The 23105-nt window shown below is 43.6% G+C and overlaps 1 protein-coding gene across 1 annotated transcript in view; it reads left to right on the forward strand.

Annotated features, from left to right (window-relative positions):
- The window catches only part of focad (focadhesin), an 82140-nt gene that overhangs the window by 213 nt on the left and 58822 nt on the right, over positions 1-23105 (forward strand). The window contains exons 2-5 of the mRNA XM_012880178.3: positions 8264-8335; positions 13669-13743; positions 14448-14602; positions 14750-14848. Of these exons, the coding sequence (XP_012735632.2) occupies positions 8279-8335; positions 13669-13743; positions 14448-14602; positions 14750-14848 (386 nt within the window). The 5' untranslated portion in view covers positions 8264-8278. The remainder of the gene's footprint in view (positions 1-8263; positions 8336-13668; positions 13744-14447; positions 14603-14749; positions 14849-23105) is intronic.

The following is a 23105-nucleotide window of genomic DNA, read 5'->3' on the forward strand; positions in this document are numbered from 1 at the left end:
AAACTTTCCATTAGCATGTGGTGAGAAGTCGCCCCGCTATCGCCTCATTAGTGCACTCATTAGCATGATGGGGAGAACGTAGACGTCTGTATTTACCGGCTGGAAGCGCACTAAATGATTGGCTGAGTGTGCTGAAAGCCTTCTCGATCTGTTAGTACCTGTGTCCGACGCAGGATAAGCTAGATGACGCAGAGAGAACCTAACGGACCGATCTGACGTTACGCTGGATGAAACACGTCAGCATCCCACGATTCAGCCCGAGCATCTCCATTTAAAAGTCCAAGTTTAAATCATACATTGATCTTAAATGACCGACTTCTGGTGAAGTGTCAGCTGAGGGAGCACAGCAGGGTGATTCTCCTATTCGCGTCTGTTGCGTTGCAAACGTCCCCAAACACCCCGAACGTTTCTACATTTAGTCAGGTTTCAAACTTAACCCTCGGTGTGTTTTAGTGGGATTTCAGGCGATCAACCAATACGAAGTAGTGAGTTATTGTGTAAAGGAAGAATAGTTATCTTCCACGCATTAGTTGTGCCAAACAACGATCCTCGTGTTGTCCGGTTCAGAACCAGCTTTCCCCACAGTTCCAGATGCAGGTCTCCTGGTCTGGGTCTTGCAGCTTTGTACATCTAAAGACTTTTAGCTGATTCTTGTATGCAGATTAGTTTACGTCAGATTGGCTGGAGGGCATTTGTGAACAAACATTTTTAAGTCTTGGCAAAGTTTTCTGCTGAATTTAGGGCTGGACTTTGACTAGGCCATTCTACCACCTAGATTTGCTTTGATCTAAACCATCCCATAGTACCTCTGGCTGCATGTTTAGGAGGGTTGCCACATGATCAACACCCTCCCCCCCCTCTTGAAACACAGGCACATGGGGCATCTAGGTGGAGATTTAGGAGGGTTGCCCTGCTAAACATGCAGTCTCAGGTCTTCTGCAGCCTCTAACAGGTTTTCTTCCAGAATTGGCCTGGATTTAGCTCCATCCATCTTCCTGTCAGCTCTGATCAACTTCCCTGTCTTTTCTGCTGAAGAAAAGCTTCCTCAAAGAAAGAATGCATCCATCACCATGTTTCACTGTAAAGATGGTGTGAAATTCAGTGTCTGTTTTCTGCAGGTTTTGTCTTACCTGACCAGAGCACAGTCTTCTAAATCTTTCCAGTGCACAGTTAAAAACACTTATTGCTTTATTTTTGCACTATGCTTCCACAGAGGCCAGATTTGAACAACTAACCGATGAATGTCAATATTACTTCATTTGTATGGATAGCTACATTGTTTTGCAGCGAAAAATCCAGAAGACATCCAGATTTAACAATTGTCCTAAAACACAAAACCTCACAGACAAAGGCATACGAGATATTCTGCACCTCTTTTTCCTGTCAACAGATTTTCCCACCTTAGCTCTGTATCAATGCAGTTTCTCTCTCTCTACTGTTACCATGGTCTTTTTTGCTGCTTCTCTGATTAATGCTTCCTTTGCGTGATCTGTCAGTGAAATGGACCTAATTGTCTCGGCTGGGTTTGGAACTCTGCCATACTCTTTCTAATTTATGGCGATGACTAACGTTTTTTTTGTGTGTGAGATGTTCAAAGTTAGGGATGTTGCTCTGTTCCTTTTGTCTGTTCGTTCACCAACAAGCATCTGGATTTATCTTGAGATTCATACACACATGTGGACTATTAACTAACTAAGCGACTCAGTTGTGTCACTGGATTTTAATGGTTGTTTTATACACATGTTCTTTGTACAAAGCACAGAACTCAAAGCGTTTCAGCTGTAAATTATATCAGTTGTCTTCCTGTACACCCTGTGTCCCCAAGTTCAGTCCTCGAGAGCTGAGACTTTTAGATGCGTCCCGTATTCTTACAGCAGTGCCCTGCTCAGGTCTAAATGCACACTTAATGCCAAATAAGGCATCAATACTGTATAATTCAGTACTGAACCCTCAGTGTTATAATTAGACACTAGCATACGATCGGCAGTTTATCCTAGGATTACGCATATTCTGGTCATTAATGACAATAGGCGTTACAACCCTGTACACAATGAGCGACCTGGGACTGTGAGACCCAGCTGTTGATGAAGCAGTGGGAGCTCACACCACCACAGGCCCCACCTGGAGGAGACAGAGGTGGTGTGATAGGAAATGGAAGCGTGGTAGCCGGGTAGGGCTAAGCTAAAAGCTAATCTTTGCAGAACACCTCCTACTCCATCTAGCTTGCCAACGCCCTTCCTTGGAGAACAAAGTGTATTACTTGAAACTGGATTCAACACCAAATTGTGAGATGAAAGACCGCTGTGCTATTATTCTGAGACATATATCTAGGGATGCACCGATATTAACATTACTGTTATGTCCAATAACTGAAATCTACAGATGTGTGTGTGTGTGTGTGTGCGCACATTTATGTTTTTGTGATGGTCAAATTTTGTAGGGTTATTTTACTGACTGTAAATTTTGCTAAATGAATTTTTCAATGTGAGTTACATTCTAGACTTCCACACTGCTTTCCGTACGTCTTCTTTCGACACTGTGAAAAACGACCACGATGCTGACATTGCATCTCTGTTTCATTTTAAAACTCCACAATCCTGGCTGGAATGCATCACTGTCACATGACCAATCAAAAGCCACATGATCAACACCCTCCCCTCCCCTTCTTGAAACACAGGCACATGGGGCATCTAGGTGGAAATAAACATCAATTGTTAATATGGGCCCAGTTTTACTTATCGAACTGATACCGATACGTAAAAAAATGACTAACATTGTCTGATACCGATTTTAATGCTGCTATATTGTGCATCCCTAGTAAACTCCTCCATTTCTGATGACGGCATTAGCGTTGAGGGGCTAACTAACTTCCAGGAAAGGCGCTGCGCTCTGGGTGGTAAAACCCGGGGCGGACAGCCTTTGAGTCTAGGTCCTATAGACTGCATCACACAATCCCCTGTGTTGTCCTCATCACCCATGCTAAATGCCTACTCACCTGCACTGTGTATATCCCATACAATATGCTGAGACATAAAATGCTTTACAGTCTTTCCTCTAGGATTTTACCGTTTTTTTTGTTTTTTTTTTGTGTGTGGGATGGGGGACGTCATCTAATTTGCATATTTGTTCTTACGTTGGTGACGCAGGCGGTAGGAGAGCTTTTGCCAAGACAAAGAATAGGTGATTGTGTTTGGAACTAAGAACTGTCTTTTCAAATTATTTATTAATTATAATACATTGCTTGAATCCACATCACATAAAACAAACTGTGCCAAAAAGACAGATATCAGAGGCACACAAAATGAGGGGCATTGGTGATTTGAAGCTGTGTGTGAATCAAATTCAGGGAATCGTTTAAGTGCAACAGTCTTAGAGACAAAAAAATATTACTTTTAAAAACTGCATTTAAGTGATGAGGCAGCAGCAGTAGCTGTGTTGTGCCTCTGAGACAGCACTGAGGGAAGGGGAAGCTCTCATTGCAGCTCAAGCTTTCACTGCTGCCTCAGTGACTTCAGAAGCACTGGTGCTTTCGATAAAGTCGCCATTAAAACAAAAAAAGTCGCTAACTTACTTGTTGCTAATTGCTTTTTGAAAGAAAATTGCTAGAGGGATCAGAAAAGATGCTAAATTGACAACACCGGACTGTCCTCTCTGGTTTTCTTACCCTCCTGAGAGCAGCGCATTGCGTTCAGCCGCTGCCATGCAAGCTTTGCAGCCAGACAGGAAAGGAGCAGGTGGTGGTTTTTCAAAATAAATACATTTTAATGGTTCATTATATTTAAACTCATTTCAAACTCGGATCAGTCAGTGTTGTCTATCAGGGACAACAGGGACAACACTGACTGGCCTACAGAGTGGAGGTGAAACACATGGTGGACTGGTGTGAAAAAAACAATCTGATCCTGGATGTCAACAAAACAAAAGAGATTGTCAGTCAGAAAAAAACATGCGAAGTCACACACCCCTCCTCAGAAACAATGCTTCCATAGAGCGAGTTAGCAGCATCAAATTCCTAGGGGTGCAAATCACAGACACGCGGAAATAAAGCCTAAGGATCAGCTGCATCGCTGTCTGGTTTTGGGTCTGCAATGCCTCAAACTTGCAATGTGTAGAGAGAGTGGCGAGGACAGTAGAGAAAACATTAGGACAGCACTTCCTTTCATCCATGACACTGCTCAAAGATGCTACGTGGCCAGGGCTCAGACAACCATAGAAGACCCCTCCCACCCCCACCATGGACTGTCAGGTCTGTTGAAGAAGGATGCAGGGATGTAGCTCTCTAGGACTGGTCTTGGGCACCCTGACAATTAAAACTAACTTTGTTTGGGTCATTCACATCAAATCCTAATAAAGTACATCAATGCTTTTATATTGTGAAAAAAATGAGGAAAAAGTGCAGGATTGTGAAGACTTGCAAGAAACCAGGGTTCTCGCCAGCATATTTAAGCGTAATGGGCCATTATACTCAAAGCACTTACTGTCCTATGAGAAGCAGCATGAGTAACTCTCCTACTCCTGCTAAACATATACAAAATAGCCCAAATGACTCATTCCATGTCCCTGACGCGCAACAATACAGCAAATTAAGGATGGTGGAGAGAAACAGAAAACAAATTTTGAAATAGATGGTAGAGGCTGACAGATGGATAAATAAGAGGAAGATGGAGAGACAGATAAAAAAGTGATTAAGAAATGGAGAGATATATAAATCCATGAAGTATAGCGTACAGAAGATGAATAAACAACATTATTTTTTATCTTTAGATTGTTCTGTCATTGTGTTTCTGATATTACGTTTCTGGAAAATCCTAAGCTCAGCTCTACCAAAAATGCTTGGACTAATCTTAAAAGCCAGGTAACCACTTAGTTTTAACAAAACTTTACGCGTTCTGCCTAGAGCAGGGGTCTGAAACCTGTGGCTCAGGAGACGCAAGTGGCTCTTTGGACTTTCCATAATAACTAAAAATTAAGAACCAACTGATGTATTTAAATATAAATATAATAACAAATGCAGGTTTTAGCTGTTTTCATGTTTTTACCTGGAATAATAGCATTAAATTTCCACAACAGAATGACACCAAAAGTTCCAGTAATATTGTTTAAATCTACTTTTCTTGTGATTAGGTTGGAAATAGTGTGTTTATTTTTACATTGTTTTCCACAAATATCAACATTATGTTGAAGAAAGTGTAGGTATCTTTTTTTGTAAAAAAAATTTTAAATTCTAAATCCTAAAAAAAAATTAAAATGGTGGTTGTTTAAAAATTAAGCATTTCCTGTTGTATGTATTTATCAAAATTCTTTAAAAAGTTTCCTTTTTTTTTCTTTTTAAAAAAAAAAGGTGACGTAACATTTAAAGCAATTTTATTTATTTATTATATAGATTACAAATAGTGAGTGGTCACCATTCTCGGAAGTTAAGATATTATTTTTGCCAATCAAAAAACAATCATCTGACCAAGCCCTGATTCCGTGATCGTAGACCTTTACTAAAGCCATAAGTGTGTCTGTCCAGAATATGCAGTTAGTCACATAGTAAAGCCTGAGGGGTGCTATTTCTAAAGCACTTGTTGGTTCAACTGTGCTCATGCATTGTCCTCACTTGTAATGTGAATGCAGACCTTGCAGTACAAGCCGTTGCTTTGTCATTTGACTGTAAAGTAAAAAATGCTGCAGAAGCCCCCGGAATTCATCTTTTTTTTATAGTTTCAAAGGGCAAATGTGGAACTAATCAGTGGTCAATGAGTTTGAATTAGCACCTTATCACCAAACATCACCTTTAGAAATGAAGCCATTTGCTTTTGTCGTAGTAAAAAGAAACTTTTTATATTGCTATTAAGCTTGCTTAAATCCTTACATAGGAATTGCATAAAGGTCACAGGATGTCGGCTATGATGAAGCTTCGAGTCACACAGTCACACTCAAATAAATCTTTCTACATGTTAAGATTTGCTGCTTACCTACCTGGTAATGTAGCCACAGAGCAGAACTGGATCCAACATGTAGAATGCAGGGTAGTGTCCAAAAAAACAGCAGGAGGTTGGGTTGGGTGTCTGTGGTGGTTGGAGGGGTGGGTGCGGTAGGGGGTAGGCAGGGTACAGGATACGCAAATGATTATCTTTTTTGTGTTTTGTAAAATTGATAAGCTGATGTTTTTTGGTGGAGCCTTGTCTATTCACCTGATTTCTAGTTCTGTTTTCCCCATTTTGTACCAATGCCATCTGCCTTTTAATCTTCTGTCCTCCTACTTTGTACCCATAGATGGACCATTTTGTACCCATGTACCCACTGAACATTTGCATGTTTAGGTTATTTCTCGATGTAGTTCAATATTTTCATGAACTAAAAGTCATAAAATGCTAAAATGTCAAATTAATTCTGTTAAACTTGATGTGTAACATATTTGGACCCCTAATCAAGTCATAATACCTCTTAAGGGATTTTCTGCTGTTGCTAGATATTCAGTGAAATCATATAGCAACAGAAGCATCTTGTGGGAAACGGGTTTGTTTTACACCCAACGAGATCCGGTACCAAACGGTTAAAACTGCAAAGTTATGCAATAATGAATGGGCGACATGGGACTCAACAGACAGCGACCACCACACCCTCATGTAAAATGGTTAATGGGAGAACCCAAAGATGTGCCGGTATGTTGCAAGTTTAAAGGTGAGCCTGCTGTAGCTCCAGTATCATCATCTCTACTGGGCAATCTTTATTTACTTCACAGTGAATGTGAGGCCGAACATACTTGGAAACGTTGGTGTTTAAGATAAGAGATAAGATAGTCTTTATTGATCTCACAATGGAGAAATTCACTCGTCACATCGGCTCATACAAGAAGGTGCAGAGTAGGGAAGGTGCATTCAGTTATATACAGTGAATCTTCATATCTACAATGGATCAAAAGAATACCAAGTTTGTCTGCCACTTGAAAGGTGCCTCCCAACAGATCTCTAGAGGTTGAGAAAGACAAAAAGCTACTGCTTCAGCCAGATTCATTTCTGCTACTGACATTCTGGCAAGCCCTCTAATCCCAGGACAAAACAATGGACAAAATCAGAATTAAGCAAATAAAAAAATAACACAATATTTTATGAATATGGGATATGAAGAGACCCTTTAAATATTGGCAATGGCCATATAAAAACTGATATGGATCCAGGCTATATCCATCTGTTGAAATGATTGACTTGAACTAATGAAACATTATCCTATTGAAACACAGAGAAACTGTCTCTAGACCAGAATCAATCAGTAGGCCTGTCGCGATAACAAAGTTTGCTGGACGATAAAATATTCAGTAAATTATCGGCAAAATCATAATCTTATCATTTGGAGACCTTTTTCAACTAATATTTGGGGTGACAGTGGCGCAGCAGTTGGGGAGTTTGCCCCTCCCCGAATTGGCGGGTTGCTGGTTCGATCCCCCGCTCCGACCGTCTGTCGTTGTGTCCCAGGGCAAGATGCTTCACCCGAATGGCCTGTTGGTGGTGGTCAGAGGGCCTGGGGGGGCCGATATGTGGCAGCCTCGCCTCTGTCAGTCTGTCCCAGGGCAGCTGTAGCTACTGACATAGCTCACCATCGTCAGGGTGTGAATGTGTGTTTGAATGGGTGAATGTCTGCAGTAAGCATTTTAAGGTTACTATAATACATATTCTAAGTTGGGTTTCAGTTTGTTATTTTAACTTGGAATGTAACATCGATTTGTCTGTGGTTACCTTGAAATACCTTCCCTAACATGATTCACCGTTCGTTATGAATTTTTCCCCCCTGTCTTTTTGCCTCAATGTTGGTAGATAAGGCAAAAATGACTCTTTACTGTCACTGATTACAACGTCTTCGTTTATCGGGGGTTAGAGCTGCCTGGGGTAGATTTCTGTGTGGGCGTAGCGATCTTAGAGTTGGCGTGACGTCACTTTAGTTTTCAAAGATTACATCAATGTGTGGTGGTGTACTGTCGTCTTATAATACCCGTCATGGCGACTAACCAGAGATCAAAAACACTGGAATGTGACTGTTCGTCTGAGAGCCTCCAAGCAGAACATCACCTTTCAATGTTCTGTTCAGCTAGAGCGAGCTGCATCACTCACTGGATGAAACTACAATATTCCTGATCAGGAGGACTTACGAATGACTGAATGGTTTAATTTCCTATATCTGGCAAAATACTGATTATTTTGAGGGTAAATCCATAAATTAGCCTGCTATTTAGTCTCATTAGGTTTTTATCAGCTTCTAGTAAGATTCTTTCTTCTTTCAGGCATGAGATGCAGACATGACGGAGAGTTTAAGGACCCAGTTGGATTTCTCCAGCCCTGTCATCCAAGCCCAGGTAAGCTACAGACTCTGGCTGTTCAAATAATCAGTGCAGGCAGAATTAGAGAAATATTTACCAGTGTGTTTTGAAATACAACTACTTATCCAGAAAACCTTCTTATGTTTTGAGATGATGATCAAGGTGTGTTTATTATATTACTTTTTTACCTTTTAGTACATTTGAACTGAAACTAAATAGGTTGTGGTGAAAACTCAAAAAAGCAAAAGTACAATAACCTGGGTGCATCTGTGCTCACGCTGAAACTATTACTTGGTTGAAACATCATCAGGTACAGATTTACAAAACATTATGTTTCACTTGAATGATAAAAACATTTTTTTGGATACAATGTTTAAAAAAATAACACAAGAAAAAAAAAATGCATTTTTAAAGTTTCTCCAGGACACAGACCTCTAATGACAAACAACCATTCTCCTATCTCACAAAATGTTCTGAGACATCTCATTCTTATTCTAATACCACATTTACAACATAGATCTAAGTCAGGGACCTAAGTAAAGCCATGTGAATATATTTATTGAGTATCTGATGCAGAACTCTGTGCCAGACTGTAACTTATGGAGCATTGCCGTCTCTTATTTCAACCATGAACAGTTGCTGCTAGAGCTACTGCAATAATCCATTGTTTCTGGAAATGAATAAAATTAGCTCTTCAAAGCAAGAATACCAAAAAAAAAATCCATTTTGAATAAAATAATAAATTGCTATAGACTCCACCCTCCACCCTCCCGTCTCTTGGGACGTGGAATGTCACCTCTCTGGTGGGGAAGGAGCCTGAGCTTGTGCGCGAGGTTGAGAGGTTCCGACTAGAGATAGTCGGACTCACCTCGACGCACCGCTCTGGCTCCGGAACCAGTCTCCTTGAGAGGGGCTGGACATTCTTCCACTCTGGAGTTGCCCATGGTGAGAGGCGCCGAGCTGGGGTTGGCATACTGGTTGCCCCCCATCTCGGTGCCTGCACGTTGGGGTTTTCCCCGGTGAACGAGAGGGTGGCCTCCCTCCGCATCCGTGTGGGGGGACGGGTTCTGACTGTTGTTTGCGCTTATGCGCCAAACAGCAGTTCAGATTACCCACCCTTTTTGGAGTCCTTGGAAGGGGTACTGGAGAGTGCCCCTCCTGGGGACTCCCTCGTTTTGCTGGGGGACTTCAACGCTCACGTGGGCAATGACAGTGGGACCTGGAGGGGCGTGGTTGGGAGGAATGGCCCACCTGATCTGAACTCGAGTGGTGTTTTGTTGTTGGACTTCTGTGCTCGTCATGGATTGTCCATCACAAACACCATGTTCAAGCATAAGGGTGTCCATATGTGCTCTTGGCACCAGGACACCCTAGGTCGCAGTTCAATGATCGACTTTGTTGTCGTTTCATCTGACCTGCGGCCGTATGTCTTGGACACTCGGGTGAAGAGAGGGGCGGAGCTCTCCACCGACCACTACCTGGTGGTGAGTTGGCTCCGATGGCGGGGGAGGAAGCCGGTCCGACCGGGCAGGCCCAAACGCACTGTGAGGGTTTGCTGGGAACGTCTGGCGGAGTCCCCTGTGAGGCGGAGCTTTAACTCCCACCTCCGGGAGAACTTTAAACACGTCCCGAGGGAGGCGGGGGACATTGAGTCTGAATGGACCATGTTCCACGCCTCTATTGTTGAGGCGGCTAGTTGGAGCTGTGGCCGCAAGGTTGTCGGTGCATGTCGCGGCGGCAACCCTCGAACCCGCTGGTGGACACCAGCGGTGAGGGAAGCCGTCAAGCTGAAGAAGGAGTCCTACCGGGCTTTTTTGGCCTGTGGGACTCCGGAAGCAGCTGATGTGTACCGGCAGTCGAAGCGGCAGGCAAAAACTCGGGCGTGGGAAGAGTTCGGAGAGGCCATGGAGAAAGACTTCCGTACGGCTTCGAAGCGATTCTGGTCCACTATCCGGCGTCTCAGGAGGGGGAAGCAGTGCAGTACCAACACTGTTTACAGTGGGGGTGGTGTGCTGCTGACCTCGACTCGGGACGTCGTGCGTCGGTGGGCGGAATACTTCGAAGACCTCCTTAATCCCACCAACACGTCTTCCATTGAGGAAGCAGAGCCTGAGGACTCTGGGTCGGGTTCTCCCATCTCTGGGGCTGAGGTTGCCGAGGTTGTTAAAAAGCTCCTCGGTGGCAAGGCCCCGGGGGTGGATGAGATTCGCCCTGAGTACCTTAAGGCTCTGGATGTTGTGGGGCTGTGTTGGTTAACGCGGCTCTGCAACATTGCGTGGACATCGGGGGCAGTTCCTCTGGATTGGCAGACTGGGGTGGTGGTCCCCCTATTTAAAAAGGGGGACCGGAGGGTGTGTTCCAACTACAGAGGGATCACACTCTTAAGCCTCCCTGGTAAGGTCTATTCAGGGGTTCTGGAAAGGAGGGTCCGTCGGATAGTCGAATCTCGGATTCAGGAAGAGCAGTGTGGTTTTCGTCCTGGCCGTGGAACACTGGACCAGCTCTACACCCTCAGCAGGATTCTTGAGGGGGCATGGGAGTTTGCCCAACCAGTCTACATGTGTTTTGTGGATCTGGAGAAGGCATTCGACCGTGTCCCCCGGGGGATCCTGTGGGGGGTACTCCGGGAGTATGGAGTACCGGACCCTTTAATAAGGGCTGTCAGGTCTCTGTACGACCGGTGTCAGAGTCTGGTCCGCATTGCCGGCAGTAAGTCGGACTCGTTTCCGGTGAGAGTTGGACTCCGCCAAGGTTGCCCTTTGTCACCGATTCTGTTCATAACTTTTATGGACAGAATTTCTAGGCGCAGCCAAGGTGTTGAGGGGATCCGTTTTGGTGGCCTTAGGATTGCGTCTCTGCTATTCGCGGATGACGTGGTCCTATTGGCTTCATCAGGGCGTGATCTACAGCTCTCACTGGAGCGGTTCGCAGCCGAGTGCGAAGCGGCCGGGATGAAAATCAGTGCCTCCAAATCCGAGACCATGGTCTTGAACCGGAAAAGGGTAGAGTGCCTTCTCCGGGTTGGGGAGGATGTCCTGCCCCTAGTGGAGGAGTTCAAGTATCTTGGGGTCTTGTTCACGAATGAGGGGAGGATGGAGCGGGAGATCGACAGGCGGATTGGTGCAGCGTCTGCTGTGAAGCGGGCGCTGTACCGATCCGTTGTGGTGAAGAGAGAGCTGAGCCAAAAGGCGAAGCTCTCGATTTACCGGTCGATCTACGTTCCTACCCTCATCTATGGTCACGAGCTTTGGGTCGTGACCGAAAGAACGAGATCCCGGATACAAGCGGCTGAAATGAGTTTTCTCCGTAGTGTGTCTGGGCTCTCCCTTAGAGATAGGGTGAGGAGCTCAGTCATCCGGGGAGGACTCAGAGTAGAGCCGCTGCTCCTCCACGTCGAGAGGAGCCAGTTGAGGTGGCTCGGGCATCTGGTCAGGATGCCTCCTGGACGCCTCCCTGGTGAGGTGTTCCGGGCACGTCCCACCGGGAGGAGGCCCAGGGGAAGACCCAGGACACGCTGGAGGGACTATGTCTCCCGGCTGGCCTGGGAACGCCTTGGGATTCCTCCTGAGGAGCTGGCCCAAGTGGCTGGGGAGAGGGACGTCTGGGCCTCCCTACTGAAGCTGCTACCCCCGCGACCCGACCCCGGATAAGCGGAAGAAGACGGACGGACGGACGGACTCCACCCTGACACTGAAAGATATGCAGCAGAATTGAGGGCAAAAACTAAAGACTACATTTTGACTGATGTTCTTAGGCGTCATTCAAGCTACCAAACAACAATCAGAGATCCAATTGGCAGGTTTGTCAATAAGAGAGCAGAAAAAGTGCTTAAAGTGGCCATGGCAACAAATAAACATTTTCTGAGGTTTTGGGCGATAATATGGTCTGTTGTGCACCAATGAGGCCATTTTAATATCTAAATTGAATACCAAATGACCTGCTGAGGGGCAGTCAGCTTTGTTAATTGGCTGAAAAACGGTCAGATCAGACAACAGGTTACCTTTCTCCGCAGGTTGTCTTTTTACGTAATCCATATTCTCCAATCAGAGCACACCATCAAGCAAACAGCCCCCCCCCTTCCCCTTCACCCCTCCCCTCCTCCCCCCAGCTGATTCACTTGCTGACCTGAGAGGATGAAGGCGGAGCAGCGAGCAGACGGCAGCCCCAAATCAGCCTCCCTTTATCGGCTCAAACAGGAGGCAGTCACAGCTGAAGCCACATATCGCAAATATCCCACATTCAACCTCAAACTAACTTCACAGCGGTTACTAAAAAGGAGAGCTGATATGCCCAACGGTGGTCTAAAATGCATGCAGGTTCCACTTAGTCCCGAAGGATGAGAGAATCACATAGAGTTTATGGGGACTTTACTGAAGACTGTTTCACCTGGAGTTATTGAAGTTGTGGTTTTCCAACAAACAGATTAAAAAAACAACTTCTGCACCAACACGGAAAATGGCGACCACAACGCTGTGATTACACATAAGTTTATTTCATTTCTAAATGCTGTCAAATGTAAGGAAGATGTTTTTAACTGAAAAATCCACCACCACGACTGTCCCTGTGGAGAGCTGGCAGACAGCTGCATGACGTAACTGTGTTGTGGGTATGCCTGCAGCGAGTTCTCCTCTGAGGTAGCGGGATGATAACTGGATTACAGCTGCGTATTCCGCATAAGCAGCCGCTACGAACTCCTGGCTTTGCATTTCAGCCCCTCTGTGTTTAATCGCGCCACCAGTTTAAAGGCTTTAACCTGTCCGACAACCTGCAAAACAAACACTTCAACCAGCCACAAAACCATAATGGATTTGTAACAGTGGTGTGGGGACAAGGGAGGTGTGTATGAGGGTGGGGCGTGTTTGATTGGTTGTAGCCAATCAGAGTGAAGTCATCTAGGTAGAGCTGCATATTATTAATGGAACCAACCCTTTTACTGAGGAGGGACATCTGGCCTGACAAAACAACAATATGACGTTATTCTTTTTTTTTGGGAGTGGTGGGGGTCACGGCTCTAGTGGCTTGCTTTTTTATGACAGTAGGCTGACAGGAAGTGGGTGGAAGAGGGGGAAAGACATGCGGCAAAGGACCGCGGGTCAGATTCAAACCCTGGTCAACCGCGTCGAGGACTAAAGGCTTCCGTATATGGGTCACGTTATTCTTTTAATGGAATTTTTTACATATGCAGCAATACCAACTACTTTATACAGTGATGTCATGCCACCTTTAAACTGAAAATCTTGTAGAAGTTCTTCATCAGTTTATCTGATAGATGTTCTGATGAACCTGATTGAAAATTTAAAGCTGCAAACCTTTTTGCAAACGTTGCCTTACTTTGTCCCATTTCACCAAAACCTGCTAATTTTTGTCAGGCGGTGAGAAATCTTGTTGCCGCGGTGCTGAAGGAAAAAGGCTCAAATGGGACAATCACTCAGTCCTCCACCCAGGTGAGTTGCTTCTAAATCCTTTCTGTGAGCCGTAAAGCCTCCATCAACCAGCACAGATGTGTGGAGGAGAAGTTGCTTTGGTTAAATGCACTTAAATGCATGCACTGGCTTTAGGTATTCTTTTATTGCTGACTATCTAATACCTGTATCATGCTATTGTGTATGCCTTATGCTCCTGTGTTACTTTACCACACATTTAACCCTTTAGCATGCATGTATAACGCACATGCGCTCTACCATTCATGAGCCACAGAGCTGGTACATCTGATCTCACCCTATGTAGACGTTTCACTCACCTCGACATGCAGGATTCTTGAAATTGAAAGTGAAACTCACAGCACAACCTGCTTTCAGATAAACTTGACTTATAACTTTCTGACCACTTGGAAGAAATCACAGATTGTTGAAAGGTCAGATGATTCTTTTCATATGAACTGAGGTGGTTATGCTGTTGGAAAAGTACTGTTTCCTGTCTTGACGCTGAATCCCCTTCATTTCCTCAGCTTTAGATTCTTGTCACACGTTTTTGTAAAGTAAGATAGGGAGCAGTTCAACACCAGCTTGCTTTTCCATGTGGTCCGTCTTTGATTTGGGTTTCATATCAGCTTCTCATTCCATATATTTGAGTTGAGATTAGTTGAACAAATTTGAAAAGGTTGCTTTTTCGTATGTTTTCATTCCTCTTTTGTTGTGTTATAAACCAGGGCCCAGCATTGGAGGCTCTGTGGCAGCAGTGCTGCAGCGACTGTGCTCTGGTGCGTTCTACCTGCTGTGACGCCGTGGTGCTTTTAGTGGATCAGGGCCATGCCGACCTGCAGTTCATTCTCAACAGTGTCCTCAATCTCCTGCCTTCTGCCAGGTACATAACGCACACTTGCCACTCCTTTTCCAGAGATTAGTTTTTTAAGCTAATAATACTGAAAATGTTCAATTCAAATAATTAGTTATTTTAATATATGATCTGTGTGTGATAATTTTTTTTCTTATGTCCTTTTACACTGGACAGAAATGTGCAGGGGCTCATAAAGGTTATTGGAAGACTGCTGCAGATGCAAGCGGACCAGAGGCAGGGGGGCCCAAACTTCACCTGTCCTTACTCCATCAGGTCAGTTCATGTTCAGGTTTGACTGCTTGTATCGGAGCAGTAGGAATAAAGCCCTAAAGAAATGCTGGATGGATTTTCTTATGAACTCAGACAGACCTTAAGCTCATTTTTCATGACTATCTTCGCTTAGGTCACTACGGTGGAACTCAGTACTGAGACCAACAAAAATGGTCCATATCCTCCTCAGTTCTACGGAAACAGTTTTTTAAGACATAGGGTTGTCTTTCTAGTTCCGCCACAGTATGATCATATTTTACAATTAGTGCCAAACCAATACAGTTAATAGGAAATAAGGCACCAGTTATTAAAAAACAATAAACGTATTGTTAATTCTTTTCACCGTTGCCGATACAGGAGCTGGCCTTTTTTAAATCCATCCCAAACATCATAGCATTATTCCCTAAGATTTCTCATCAGCACTTTTGCTTACCGCTTTTCGGCTGAAGAGGATTGCTAAGGTTCCCCTCCGAAACCCCTTGTCATATTACTGAGTTTTAAAGGTTCAGAAGCTGCTGCAGCCATGGTTGCCCTGCAGAATCAGGTCATAATCTAGTTCAGTTCTCTTATAATATCTATAAAGACAGATTTGATTTTACGGGAGCACGACACTGGTTTATAAAGCATGATGCTGCCTTTTGCTCAGTTTCCTCTTGGTCCAAACCTCTGGCCTTTGCTTCTTTGTGGAAAAGCTACAGACACGTTTGGAAAATCAGAGAAAGGGGAAAGCCAAAGTCTGCTATGTAATGTAAACATGACAAAGGGACAGAAAGACCATTTCACCAACAGGAACTGATGGAAACGCCCGCCACAGATGCGCTCCTCTGAACTGGAGTTGATTTAATTGGCCAGTTTTAAACTTAACAAATCATGGAGACCCAAAGAATGGTAGATATGCTATAGGTCAGGCTATGTTGTGGCATATAGCTGGGCAGATACGCTGCAGCTTGGACTGAACCGGCCCCCACCCCCCCCTCTCCTCCACCACTTAGATCAGCACCTCTGCCAAGATCCTGGGGCCTCCTTAATCAGTTGCAGCGGGTGATAAAAAGAGCTTCTTTGTCTTTTTTTCCCCCCTTTACCCTTCATGTTTATTTTGCTCCCTCTGCTCTTCATTTTCTTCTCCCTATATTGAAGCTTGTTGCTCCCTTTTTACACGCTTTTCCCTCTAAGCCTCGGTCTCTCCAAAGCTCTGTGCATTCCTGCTCCCAGTCCTCCTTTCCCATTGTCCGTTCCCCTTCCATCTTGATTGCAGTGTCCTAGCTCCGTCTGTCTTGAAGCCTTAACCTCCCTGGTGGGAAGATGAATGTGTTTAGGCCAGCAGGGTGGCGCCATTGGCCTGGCAGCCTGGCCAGTCATTGGTTGTCAGCGCTGGTACTGCTGGGTAACTGTAAATGCTGCAGGATTAATGAAGGCGGCATACTGGTGACCATTGTTGATCGTCTGCTTGGAGCAGCCCTTTGCAATCTGCCACCGAGACGTGCAGCACTTTAGCCCCCAGCAGGACAAGGGGAGTTTCAGGCCTATGTCGGCCACATCGCCTTGCTCCTCACGGGATGTTAGTCTGGTTGTAGTGGTGCAATCCATCCTCGCTGCCCCCTGCAGGCTTTCCCACATATTCTGTCTGGCCTGCCTGCTCAGTCAAATGGCAATCTGCACATTTGGACTTAAATAAATAACTACAGAGATGAAGGAACAGTGGCTGATCGTGAATGTCTTCATCAGAGTCTTTACTATAGCAGGGTTTCCCCCAGATAATGGACTAGTTCTGGCGCTAGGTGTCGTTGTAGGTTCTTGATAGTGCACAGGGGGCGTTAATGAGGCGCTGACGTAATGTGCGTCAAACTAATAACAGCTAGCGTGTTGGCTAATTAGACCGGGAGGTTTTCTGACCATTTTATGTCGCTTTCAAACATCGATGCATTTAAAATAAACAAATGACGCTTAGCCTTGCTGGGCGGCCCGCCAGGCTTCTAATACTATGGGAGAAACCCTGCTATAGAGTTATATATATAGCTGACGTGCCTCCTAAGTGAGCTGAACTTGTTTCCCCAGTAACAGCTTCCACACTGAAGAGTGTTGTTGTCTGACAGAGATTGGGTCTTATGGGTTCATAGAGGAAAAAAAATCTTTTTGTTCTGGCCTGCCCATCACTGTACATGGTTGGTCAAGCACAGGGTTCCCACGGGTCCTTGAAATGCTTGAAAGTTTGTGAATCTGAAAAAATAAATTCAAGGCCCTTGAAAGTTCTTGAAAACTGCCAAAAAAACACCTTGTCCTTAAAAGTCCTTGAATTTTTTTGTGGGGTTGAAAGTTCACACGGATGACGACTCATGTGTCATTATTTTACTACCACACGATCTTTTAAAATTATGTTGATTCCGCAGACTTTTAATTTGCAAAAGTACGTTCGCTCTTCTTCGTTAGTTGGTAGTCCACGGTTTAGGCCTACATGCGTCCAATAGGTTACATTCACGCAGTGTTGCCAACTCAGCGACTTTGTCGCTATATTTAGCGACTTTTCAGAGTCAAAGTCAAAAACTAGCTTAATCAAAGATGAAAGTAAGTGAAACAAATTGATATAATTCTGAACATCTCAATGCTGCACTTTTTTCCATAAAATTCCATGAAACGGTAGACTAATGTACATCTTATATGTAATGTAGTATGGCATAGCCATGTACTGTGGATATAAATGTAGGCTATGAATATGATCAATATCAATGTAGGCTATAAATTAAGTCCACTTTCTTGCATTGCTTCTGACCCAACAACTTCTATGTCGTTTAGTCTTTTATTGAATTTGCATTGTATTAAAATATGATAACCTATTCAGCGGTCACAGTAGGTAAATGCTGCCACGTGTGGTCCTTGAATTTAAGGAAATTGGTCCTGGAAAGTCATTGAAAGGTCCTTGAATTTGATGTTTACCAAGGTGTGGGAACCCTGCAAGCATAAAAATATCTGATTCCAGCAATATCATCACGACCTGGAAGGGGGTTCTGACTGTAAGATCTTGGAGTGGTGTTGAGAATCTGTAGCACCATATTATTGGAAAAAAATTAGACCCAAGTCACCTTACATCTTAAACACCTTAAACTTACTGCAGGTGGCAGGAAGCATCATCCTATTTCAATAAATGCTTGAAGTGTTTAGTTGCACAATAAGTCTAATTACAATCCTCATTTCAATGTATGCAATTGGACACATCACAAAGTACTGGTTCAAGTCAATATTATTTAGGATGTTATATTTCAAGTGACCTGCGTTCACACTCTCCCCATCTGTAACTTACAGAGACGTGGACTAGAGTTTAAGTGGCAAAAATAAAAGACCAGATTCAAGTTAGACTTGTGCACTTAAGATTTGTGATTTGACTTGGACTCATAGTGTTAGTCCCAGTTTTATCTGATGTAAAAGTGTGCTAACCTGCGATAGACTGGCGACCTGTCCACGGTGTACCCCGCCTCTCACGCATTGACAGCTGGAGATTGAGATCAGCACCCCTCACGACCCCAGCAGGGATAAGCATGACGGAAAATGGATGGATGGATGGAAAGTGTGCCAATGTTTTGTTCTGGGTGCACTGGTGTGGCAACATTTTTTTTCTTAGGAGCATTAGGACAAAAGTTAAGTGTTTCTAAATCACATTTGACACGTCAGTATAACAGTGTTCACCTTTTTGTTTTGTTTTTAATTGCTGTTCATATAGACAATATTAACTTTTATAAATGATTTATAGATCCGGTCAGCATAAAGGTCTTTATTCAAAACAAAATTCTACAATATCTTGGTGAAAAAGTGTTGGTGCTTAAAGTGCTTCACTAAGCTGAAAATGAAACTTTAAAAGTATATTCAAAAATTTATAAAACGAATGACCTGCTGAATGTGCACTCCCGATGTAGGGGAACCAAATTCTGTCAGGGATGGATGGATGAATGGATGGATGGATGGATGGAAGGATGAATGCACGGATGGAGGCCGTGTCTGGGCAGAACTCTGCTGTGAGGCATGTCCATGTAGAGGTAAAATTCCTAATCTATGCAGTGTGAAAGGAATGTAGCTACTGTTGTATGTGAGTTGCTGTGAAAGGGATGATCTTGATTATTAGCCAGTGACTTTGAAGGATTATGATGAGATTTTAATTGCTCATAATAATCTGCACCCGTCAGCTGTAGCGTCATATGACCGCATGAGTGTCTCTTCAGATGAATGCTTTATTGAGGAAACAAAACAAACCTTACTAGCCTCCAACATTCTCCTGCTGCCAACCTGTGTCATTATAAAGATTCTTACGGCTTGAAATATCAAAATCTGATGATAAAACCAATTCTTTTTCTATTCATTTAGAAATGTATCAGTCCTTTATTTACTTAGTACACTGTGCCTTGATATCGCGCTTTGATTAATACTTATTATATATTTTTACTACTTAGAAATAAGAGCAAAGGTTTTAAATATGAGTTTAGTAAATGGTTTCCCAATTAGACTAAAACTTCTCAAGCTCAGAGTGAAGGGAAGAAACTCCTCCAATGTTAGTGCAATATATAAATGGAGTGGAATATATGAAGATGGTGACAAACAGCTGTGTTTTTTTCCTCCCTTTTAACATTGTGAAAAAAATTACCACTAAACTGGCATTGCCTCTCTGCCCACTGTCCTGGGCTCCATCACTCTGTCAAAATACACCTTATAGTCTGTATTTTTCAGACTATAGGGCGTAATAAATATTCTTCCCCGGTGTGTATTAGCACAGTTATCACTCCGCCCCTCTGCGTACACACATACTACCTGAGAGGGAGACGAACAAAGTATCCGCCTCTGCCGGGAACACAGAGTAGTTGGTCTACACTGCCCTGTTTCTAACATAAGGCCAAAATAAACAGAACTTTTATATTGAATTAACTTACTAGGATTATTGTTGCTAGCGCATACTCTAGGCCCAGTCTGCCTTACATGAATGCACTTCTAGTTTAGACATTACAGTCAGGCAGTATTGTAGACTGCTCAGGGGTCCTGTTATGGGGCCAATCAGGTAGTGACACAGTGTACCGTAATTCTCTGAATAGCCATTGAGCGGAATGGCTTTGTTGTTAACCAAAGTCATATTTACACATTTGAACAGATTTTTTAGCACATTGTACCACACAAAATCGGCCAGTAAGCACAACGGTAATCATATACAAGGCGCACTGGATTATAAGGCGCACTGTCAATTTTTGAGAAAATGTAAGGATTTTCAGTGGGCCTTGTAGTGAGAAAAATACGGTACCCAGGCAAACGCCACATGGGCAACCACTTCCCCGTCCTCTCCCGAAACACACAAAAACAAGAAGATGGAAACAAACATTGGTTATTGATATTGGACCAGTTTCACTATCAGACTGATACGGGTACGATACGTTAAAGAATGACCAACATTGGGCGATACTGATGTAAATGCCGATATATTGAATTGCAATATAAGTGTTAACTGTTCACGGGTTGATTTAGGCGTAATGATAAAATGTTGGGATTGGAATCCTATTCTACAGCATTGCAGAGTTAGAGGTGACCTTGATGCTGGGGAAAATACTTATTTCATTCGTTAGTCGTTAGAGACTTGAGGCTAGAGGCGGTGACATTTTATGGGCGGGAAGTGGCTCAGCCCTGAGTGGCAGCTGTTCACATGGACGTACGTGCATCCAAAGCCAAGTAAACAAGAGACTGGAGAACAACACAGAGAGATGGTGTGTGACGTCATAACATAATACATCTAAAAAGATACCTTTAGTTCTTTACAAAACTATGGTTTTTGTTCTTTCTAAAATTATAAAATTTCATCTATTGCTCCTTTTTTAATGGGTATATTTATTTAGTAGCTGACAAACTAAAGCTTATGGAGAGGGGTGACATCATGTAAAGGTAAAGAGAGAAAACTTTTAAAACTTGTGATTTATCATAATTGATAACATGATTGCAATTTACTGCAATACTATTGTAATTAAATATCATCCTGAAATCATCCAGCCCTCATTATTAATTATGCTCACATAGATAGTCCTAGTCAAATTACCACATATGTACCACGGCAGTTCTGAGCGCTAGTAGAATATTGTCGACTTGATCAGACTAAGCCCGTCGACTTACACTCCCATAGAGCCATCTGCAGCCTTCTTTGGGTTCATGCAGGTGTTCCAGCTGTTTTAAATATTTAATTTAGAAATATTGTCTATATCTTTACTGTTATGATCCAAGACGTTTTGTACAATAGGTCTATTGCTGGTCCCACCCGGGGATCCTACCTGGCTTATCTGTCGGCCAGTGCTCTGATTTAGTGGTGAACTTGGAGAGTCAAACACAAAGGAGGAAAAACCTTGTATTGACTCCTTCCTTTGTGCAGCAGCTGAAAGCCTGATGGATGGGAGCTGTGTTAGAGCTCAGGGTCTGGAGATGGTCAAAGGGAACCTGAGGAAAGGGAACAGAGATGGTCAGACAGATTACACCATTTAAAGACTGAACAGACGGAACAGGAGAAGAGGGTCTTGTCTATGTCGGGCCCGTGCTGTAAGTCTTTGCAGGCCCAGACACGCTCAGTCAGTGAGCTTCCTGCCTTCACTAGGAAAGTCGCTGATTGATGGAACTCTCCGGGGAATTGGAGCTGCTGACCCCCCACCAACAACAGTGTTGTGTTAACCTCTGTCCTGCCATGGCCTGGAAGGTTAAGAGGACACAGCTTCTTCAACTTGGAATTGACCCCTGCGTTTTGTCTGCACACAGTGTTATAACTGTCTGCTAGCTGTGTTATCCACGGTGAAATATTTGAGAAAAACTTGGAAAATACAGTGTCTACAATAGTGCTATGTCCTTAAAAGGCATTTTATGCGATTGACCGATACAAAGGAGTGCAGTGCTGGGAAGCAGAAAGAAAAGGATACGTGGCAACACAAGGATGAATTTGTATTGCCCCCTTTGCATTCAGAAGTCACTGAAACAGTAAACATAGTCCAGCTGTGTTTACTTTGATCTCAGTATGAATCCATGTTTTCTATCAATGTCTCTGTGTTAGAGAACATTAGTGAACAGTCAGCATCATGATGATCAAGGAACACAGCAGACGGGTCAGGAAATTAAAGCCACGAGCCATGTAGGGGACGTGGCAAGGCAAGGCAAGGCAAATTTATTTATATAGCACAATTCAGTACAGGGACAATGCAAAATGCTTTACATGATTAAAATATAGCAAATTAAAACAGAATAAAAGCAAGTAGGAATAAAATGTAGATAGAAATTAGAACAAAGAAGTGGTGATTCAGTTAACCAGAACAGTTGAAGGCAATCCTAAACAAATGTGTTTTTAATCTTGATTTAAAGGAACTCAGGCTTTCCGCACCTTTACAATTTTCTGGAAGTTTGTTCCAGATAAGAGGAGCATAGGAACTAAATGCTGCTTCTCCGTGTTTGGTTCTGGTTCTGCAGAGTAGGCTGGAGCCAGAAGACCTTAGTGGTCTGGAGGGTTGATACACTGATAACAAGTCTGTGATGTATTTAGGTGCTAAGCTATTCAGGGATTTATAGACTAACAGAAGTATTTTAAAGTCTATTCTCTGAGATACAGGGAGCCAGTGTAAGGACTTTAGAACTGGAGTGATGTGCTCTACTTTCTTAGTCTTAGTGAGGACGCGGGCAGCAGCGTTCTGGATCAGCTGCAGCTGTCTGACCCACTTTTTAGGCAGACCTGTGAAAACACTGTTGCAGTAATTTATTCGACTAAAAATAAACGCATGGATTAGTTTTTCCAGATCCTGCTGAGACATCAGTCCTTTAATCCTAGCAAACATGTGGAAGAATATTCTCTGCTCAGATGAAGGTAGACGTTTGGTCTGTAGGCAACACACTACGTGTGGTGAAGAACTGACACTACACATGAACACACCCTCATTCCCTACTGGGAAACATAGAGGTGGCAGCATCATGCTGTGGGATTGGTTTCCTTCAGCACTGCCAGGAAGCTGGTCAGAGTTGATGGATGGAGCTAAATGCATGAAAATCCTGGAGGAAACCCTGTTGGAGGCTACAGAAGACCTGAGACTGGGGTGGAGGTTCACCTTGAAGCAGGACAACCACCCTGAACATACAGCCAGAGACATTATGGGATGGTTTAGATCAGGGGTCTGTAGCCTGCCATTCTTGATATACTTGGCCAAAAACGTTAAAGCTGAACCAGAATGATTTCATGCACAGATGGTGAGAAAGTGACAAGACCAGCTAATTAGTGTCT

Source organism: Fundulus heteroclitus, chromosome 14 (genome assembly GCF_011125445.2).
Source record: "Fundulus heteroclitus isolate FHET01 chromosome 14, MU-UCD_Fhet_4.1, whole genome shotgun sequence".
NCBI classification, from domain to species: Eukaryota; Metazoa; Chordata; class Actinopteri; order Cyprinodontiformes; family Fundulidae; genus Fundulus; species Fundulus heteroclitus.